This window comes from Myotis lucifugus, unplaced genomic scaffold (genome assembly GCF_000147115.1).
Source record: "Myotis lucifugus unplaced genomic scaffold, Myoluc2.0 scaffold_196, whole genome shotgun sequence".
In the NCBI taxonomy this organism is placed as follows: domain Eukaryota; kingdom Metazoa; phylum Chordata; class Mammalia; order Chiroptera; family Vespertilionidae; genus Myotis; species Myotis lucifugus.
Genome location: NW_005871244.1, coordinates 394669 through 402697, shown reverse-complemented (window position 1 = coordinate 402697; position 8029 = coordinate 394669). Strand labels below are relative to the sequence as shown.

Sequence of the window (8029 nt, the reverse complement as noted above, 5' to 3'; positions counted from 1 at the left end):
CTGTGCACCATTTCAATCCCTCTTTCCAGAGCCCTTACTCTTTTTAGTCACTCCTTGGAGCATTTGTGGAGCACCTGCTATGCACCTGATTCTGTGCCTTCTCCACAAAAGTCTTTCCTCCCCATGGATGGAGGATCCCCACTCCCCTTCCCCAAAAGATTTTTCTCCAATGATCCAGTGATTATATGCCCATCCCTAGCCCTCCCTCCCCAAATACCTTTTCCCTGAATGGATTCAGTGTGCATTTATTCCCTGTCTGCCAGGTGCTCAATTCTAATCACCTTCCCCCAAAGGCCTTTTCCTCCAATGAGAGCATGTATGGAGTCACTTCTGTATACTCTATGTTCACACCTCCTCGCCAAAGTCCTTTTCTTCCAGTGGATCCAGTGAGCATGTATGTGTGTAGGGAGGATGTGCCTGTTGTGTGTAGGGAGTACATTCCCCTTCATTACTCTTAGGAGAACCTGCACCGATCATAAGCCTCTCTCCAGGGTCCTTCATTTGATAAGTCTAGAGCCCAGTTTTTAAGGGTTACCCCCTTTCCACTCCCTTCAATGTCCTTGGGATTCTCTCTCTCACTCTTAAGTCGATACCCCAAAGGATCTTCTTTCTATTTAAGCCACTAAACGTTTATTGAGAGCCTACTATATAAAGGTCATTCCAAATCTGGAAGTTTTGCCCCTGTCTCAAGTGCTACCCACCCCCAAGGGGTCTACTTCAGTCTAAATATATTGATTACCATTTCTTTACTATTTAGATAACCACACCCCCAGGAACCCTTACCCAGCAGCTTTACTATTCAGAGCCATTTATTCATTCTATAGATATTAAATGCATACTTTTCATGTGTCAGAGTGTGGGAGGCATTTATTAAGCACTACTATATTCTAGGACAACCCTCCTTCACTTCTTCCCTCTAATCCTAAACATAAACTGGATTCTCTATCTTTTCCTCTAACGCCACAGTTCTTTAATGAGCACTTATTGTATACTTCTAAGAACCTCTTATTCAATGCCCCTTCTCCTACCCCTCTTGTAGCCCTAATTCCCCTTTCAATAATCTTCACCCTGCCTTCCACACTACACAATCCTGAAAGCTCTTAATGTGCACCTATTATATTCTGGCCAGGTCCCCTCCCCCACTTAGTAACCATTTTCTCAATTAATCCAAAAGTCATTTATCAATCTCTTACTGTATTCTGTTCAAACAGCCACATTCCCATCCCTGCAGCAGGCCCTCCCAGTCTTTTCTCCAACAATCCATAAAGCATTTGTTGAACACATGGTATAATTCCTTCACCAACACCCACTCACACAGATGCCATCTTTCTGGCTAAATTTGCTCCATTGACGTCAACAAACCTTCATGAGGCCCCTTCTGAATATTGCTAACCACCCTCCTTCAGACTTCCCTTCTTCACTCTGACCCTCCAGGCAGGTGCTTTCTGCTTTTTTCTTCATTCCAGCAAGCATTTATTAATTACCTATTGAATATTGACAAGACCTTTCCCCTGTCCATAATCACAACGCTAGTGTTTCTCTTTTTTTCTTCTAATTTGTCCAGCAAACATTTATTGAGAACCTGCTGAATTCAGTGAAAGATTCTTCTCTTCCCCTTCTGCATCCCAGAACCACCTCCGCTTTATCCCAGCAGCTGCTCTAGTCTTTTCTTCCAGTCAATCTAGCAAATATTTATTTGGTATCTACCATAGGTGGAGCAGAATGAATAAAAAGAGAGACCCTGTGTACACCAGGCTCAGTATGAGGAACAGATACCTCTGCATCACCAACTTGCAGACATTCATGCAAGTTTTAGGGATCTCAGCCTGGAATAAAGGAGGAATTGTGCAAACTCTACGGGATTATACACCTAAGTACAGTCTGACACCCTTCCTGCCAAACTTCACCACTCTCATTCCTTTTTGGGTCTTGAGTTCTCCATGATTTAAAGTTGAGACTCATCTACCCTTTTTAGAGATAATTTAGTCCAGTGTTTTCCAAACTGTGGGCCACCTATTTATTGGCTTGTGACCAGCATTTCATTTGCTTCATGAAGTAGGATAAATGAAAATAGAAAATAAAAGAGTATATTGCACATAGTAAGTGGAATTATTATTTAGTAAAACTGTTACTCCAATAAGAAATATAATCAAGCCCTAACCAGTTTGGCTCAGTGGATAGAGTGTCAGCCTGCGGACTGAAGGGTCCCAGGTTCGATTCCAGCCAAGGGCTTGTACCTTGGTTGCGGGCACCTCCCCAGTAGGAGGTGTGCAGGAGGCAGCTGATCAATGTTTCTGACTCTCTGTCCCTCTCCCTTCCTCTCTGTAAAAAATCAATAAAATATATTTTTTTAAAATAAATATAACCAATAATATATGCCATATATTGTATATGACATATACTATATAATACATCTATTATATAATGGGTTTATAGTATATAATGCATATATGTGTGTGCTTTTCTTCATGAAATGAAATAAAATAGAATAGGAAATTTCAGACTCCATTGCACATAGTAAAGATAATTATTTACTGAAACTTTCATTCTGATTACCCTATATAATAAAAGTCTAATATGCAAATCGACTGAACTTTGGAATGACTGGTCGCTATGATGCGTAGTGACCACCAGGGGGCAGACGCTCAATGCAGGAGCTGCCCCCAGCCCACAGGCCCCAGGCCAGCCAAGGTGGGTGCCAGTGGTCCCCCCACCATCGCCCCTCCAGTCACCCCACAGATCAGCACTGATTGCCAGCCAGGCCTAGGGACCCTGCCCATGCATGAATTTCATGCACTGGGCCTCTAGTATATGTATATTTAAACACATTCTACTATACATTCTGGATACATCTACACATAATATGTAATATGCCATATATTGTGTTATATATTATATAAGACATCCTATTTTATGTTTGCTGTATAACATATTATATGTGTCTTATATAATATGTGTTACATATATAGGGTGGGTTATTATGTAAATATATAATGGGTTATATAAACTATATTTATTATCATGGCTTCTTTTATGTGACTTCCCTAGAAGTAGATCTTGAGGCTGAGATTTGCGTGCAGATTTCTTGGGGAGAGCTCTGAGGAACAACACCTGTTGCGGGGGAGGTGTAGGGGAAGCAAGAGTTGGCAGAGGGAAAGGTTGAGCTATGATGCAGCCATGACAGAGGCCTCAGACGATCCTCTGAGGAGCTCTGGAGCTGAGAGGACACTCTAGAGTTACCCCCAATGGGGTTGAGGTAGCCATGCTTCTGAATTCCTGCATCAGCCCATCATTGACCACAGGCTGTCCCCTGGGAGGAGGAACAATCTTGGGGAAGGCAAATTCGTGCTACAGAGGGCAATTCCCAGGGTGGGACAGCACTGTGAGGCTTCAACAACAGCTGTTCCAGGAAGCTGGGGGATAGATGGGAAGGCCTGAGGAGAGGGGGGTGAGGATCTGGATGAGCACACAGTCTACCCTTTGTACTACTCAGATTCACTTGCTTCTTAGAGTAAGTTCACCCAATCTGAGAACAGCATTTCCAGGATTGTAATTGACCTTGTTTTCTGGGAGAAACCTGAAAGAGCATGGTTGGTGGGATGAAATACAGCCTCCACTGCCACAGTTGATAAATGAAGCATAAATAAATGATATGTATTGTCTTCTTCTATACATTCTAAATTCCCCTCACCCTCAGATGGAACCTCTCTTGGTCTTGGTGGCTTACCTGGTGCATGATCCATTCCCTCATCCTTGAGAGATCTCTGAGCCCTTGAGAGATCTCTGAGCCCATGCTCTCCTCAGGCTGTGGCTGCTATTCTTGTCCCTTTACCATCAAAGTTAAGCAAAGAATACCAACAGATACCCAAGCAGATCACCTAGGTTCCTCCGTGCCCCCACTGTAACACCAGCCCTGCCCCTTCTGATGATCAGGGTCATGTACCCCTGCCCAGATAGTGACTCCTCTTCATGTCCATTGGCATGCAAAACCTGAAGTGTCCAGGTAGCACTCAAAACTTAGAATGTAATGGGATTCTTGCTGTGTCTCCTAGTAGTAGTGTCCCCCCTGGAGAACCAGGACCTCTAACCTTGCAGAGCTCTGAGGAAACAGGAGACACACATTCCAAAAGTGGATCACTGAGATTGATGGTAAGCTGGGCCACTCTACTTTCACCTCTGGGTTCCCAGACCCATGTATTTTACCTATTAGAAACACAGCACAAACAATGGTCATTGATTTAGGGTGTACACTAGTTTTGAAGGATGGTGCCCCATTCGTGCACGGTATCACCTCCAAGCTGGGGTCTTAGCTGTGGCTGCAAGAAGTTGTTCCATAACAATGAGGCCAGCAACTTCTGGGTGCTGTGGTATATAGGTCCTCTGTTGAGTCCATGGTCATGGGCCCACTTTTGCACCTCCTTTCATGATTGATGTAATGTTTTGTGGGATCCCATACTGTGTAAGCCCTTGAACAGTGATGCTGTCTCAGGTCCTGCAGTCAGGAAAGGCAAACCCATACATAGAATATTCCAGTCAAAATTAATCATTACTCTTTCCAGGGTGGAAGAGACCACAAAGTAGCTGGTTGGTCTTCTTGAGTGATGCTGCCATGTCAGGGATTCAATATTGGTCTCTGTTGCTGGCAGGTTGAATATTCTTCAATAATTCTGTAGACCCTCACATATAGCTTCTATCTCTGTTCCTCTTGCCATTTCATACATGTGCTCAGCACTGGGGCGACTGAGTCAAGAGGCTGGCTGACATCATCTAGCTGACTCATTCTATCTACCTGATTGCTTAGTGCCACTTCTGTGGCGGATGCTGTCTGGTGGGTGTTAACATACAATACAGAGATCTTTTCTCCTCTTTCCACTTCATCTCCACTCCCATATGTCCACCCACATTTTTGTGTCCCAGACCTCCTTGTTCTAATCTTTCAATATATTTCTTTCAAAGCCTCTGACAAATCAGCCAAGCCATTCACCACCAGTGAATAAATATATATTCTAATCTTTGGCCACTTCTTTTTCCCCAAAAAGTAGATGGCCAAGGGTACAGCTCACAGCTTTGCCCATTGGGAGCTCTGTCTCTGTTTTCAAGACCGCTCTGAATGGGACTATGGTGCAGCCACTGTCCATTTTTGTCTTCCACCCACATACCAAGGCAATCTATTTGTGAAGCAAGCTCAGACTTTTTCTTCCTTTATCCACTGGTTGGATAAAGGAGTCCCCTTAGTGAGCTGAGGGAGGCAGTAGCAATAAGGTGGATGACATGAGCATCTGGGTTACTTGCTCAGGCAGCTTGCTTGGTATCCTGGCTGCTGGACCCATCTGACTGTATTACTTGGCAGGCCTGGCAGGATCTAGCTTATACTGGACACTTCTGGGTACACAGTTACTTGGTACCCCCTGGTCAAGTAACTGTGTATCAGGGCCCAATATTACACCAAGATTTGTTTCTCAAGAGGCGTGTAATTCTATGCTGCAGATGGCATGGCCTTGCTCCAGAGCCCCAGCGGCCTCCCACTCGAGCTTCTCTTAAGCTTCACATTGTATCTTTTTCCACTGTTGACACCTCCGGTGTCATAGGATCTGATGGATCGAATGACCTGAGTGGCAGGACTGCTTGCATCACAGCCCGGAGCCGCTGCCTAGCACTTGGAGTCAACACAGTCTGTCGGGGCTATCTGTGCTCCACCCCTGACAAATGATGGTTTCACGTTGCCTGCTAGCTGCCGGGTGACTCAGCTCCAGAATAGCATTAGAGTCTTTGTCATTTGACGTCTCTGGCCCACTGTTTTAGGTTGGGATCTCTGGAAACCGGTTTGGAAGCAGAATTTTGCATGTGGGAAGCTCATTGCAGAGTGCCTTTGGGATCAACATCTACCTGTAAGGACAGGGTTGGGCAGACAGAGAAGTTGGTCCCCAATGTGGTTGTATCAGAGGCCTAAGCTGGTCCTAGGGGGAGCTCTGGGGCTGGGAATAGTCCTTTGAAGTCAGCCTATATTGAGGCAAACAGGCGGCCTTTGTCCTCACTGAGACCAGATATAAGCCACGCGCTGCCCGAAGTAGGTATAACCTTGGCTAAGGCAGTTCCCTGTAACAAAGAGAGTTTCCAGTTGGACACAGCCGTAAGCTGTCAACAACTGATATTCAGGGGGCATTGGCCCTGAAGAGAAGATCTGAGCAGAGTACCCACTATACTTATGGGGGGGGGGGAGTTTAAAAATAGTGATATAGTTTGCACTTGTCATCATTTTATTTTTTAAAATGCACATATCTAAAAAAGATTCTCTTCCAGCACTTGTGAGGGGTCATTGTCAGTAATGGAGGGTGTGTGTGTGTGTGTGTGTGAGAGAGAGAGAGAGAGAGAGAGAGAGAGAGAGAGAGAGAGAAAGAGGAAATAACTGTGTTTGAGGTCTTTGGGCATGTCATTCTAGGCACAAGGGCCTGTTGCATTGTGTGTATGTGTCAGAGACCCTGATTGTCTGCATGTCGATGACCCCAGGAGTGACTTCTCCCCTTGTCTCATGTCTGTAAAAAATTGGGGATAAGCTTCTGTCTGTGGAGAAGCTTATCAGGTAGGAAATCCTGGGCCTGGGGGAAGAGGCCACCGGAAACCTAGCCCTGCTGGGGATGGGCATAGGGACAGTGACATAGCAGTTCATGATGTGCCTACTGCTGCTCCTACCCCTCTTCCCTCCTATGGTTTCCACTCATCCTCAGTTGATTCCCCGCCACCCCCACTGTTGCAGTCTCCGGCTTCTGTGGAACCACCACCAGCCTGCACCCCTCAATCTGCTCCTCCTTTTCTGATACTCGTGCCCCCCACCCATGGCTGTTCTGTCCTTCACGGCACACGGCCGGCCACACATGGTGAATGCACTCCTCCTTGGGAAAGGGCCAGAGTACAGAGAGATGCTTCAGGCTGTATAAGCAGATACAGGCACTGAGCCATACCCAGGCGCACGTCATATGTTTGTACTCTCTAAGATTCTCTGCCATTATAAACTCCATGCAATTCCAAAGTATGTTACAGTTTACAAAGCACTCCTCATTTTTCGGAGCTTTCCAAAAGCATTTATGATAGCAGTGTTGCAAGCAGACCATACTTTAAGAAATATCTGCCTCTGGGGTTTAAGGACTTTTTAAAAAATTTGCAGTGTTCTTTGACATTTACACACCTCCATGAGGAATACTTTATTGTTCACAAAGCACTGTTTGAGTTTTCAAAGTATTTCAACCATCATAACAATCACTGTATGGTTTCTCTAGAGACGCTGCAGGGGCAAAGGGGTCAAAGGACTGGCCTGGGCTTTGTCTTCCTGAGATTTGAGCATTGATGGATGTGTTCTGCTTTTCCTCTTCAGGGCGAAATACTTCAAAGGGAAAAAGCTCCATGGAGAAATTGACATTAAAGTAGAACAGGTTAGTTGCGACAGGTGGACCTGGGGATCAACTGTCCGGATTGCAAACTGAGTGGTCATTTTTGTGTGATGTGAATGAATCACTGATTTTTTTTCCTTTCCAGGCTGAATTCTCTGATCTCAATCTTGTGGCTCACGCCAATGGTGGGTTCTCTGTGGACATGGAAGTTCTTCGGAATGGGGTGAAGGTTATGAGGTGAGTACAAGAAGGGTACCTTGGTGTTATGGGAGAGGTATAAGGACTCCCTTAGATCTGACGGAGAATCTTCACCTCTGCACCCATCCTTCTGTGAGCAAGAACTTAGGCACATTACAGTAGACAAGCTATGGAAACAACTTAAGTGTCCATCGATGGACAAATGGATAAAGAAGATGTGAGATACACACACACACACACACACACACACACACACACACACACCACAGGAATATTATTCAGCCATGAGAGAGAAGGAAATCCTGCCATTTGTGATCACATATATGGACCTTGAGGACATTATATTAAGTGAAATAAATCAGAGAGAGAAAGACAAGTACCATATGATATCACTTACATGTGAAATCTAAAAGAGCCAAACTCATAAAAATAGAGAGTAAAATGAT

General features: G+C 44.9%; 1 protein-coding gene across 1 annotated transcript in view; it reads left to right on the top strand.

Moving 5' to 3' along the window:
• The window catches only part of SYN1 (synapsin I), a 33509-nt gene that overhangs the window by 407 nt on the left and 25073 nt on the right, over positions 1 to 8029 (top strand). Inside the window, 4 exon segments of the mRNA XM_023760945.1 lie at positions 5589 to 5671; positions 5803 to 5888; positions 7370 to 7427; positions 7531 to 7622. Of these exon segments, the coding sequence (XP_023616713.1) occupies positions 5589 to 5671; positions 5803 to 5888; positions 7370 to 7427; positions 7531 to 7622 (319 nt within the window).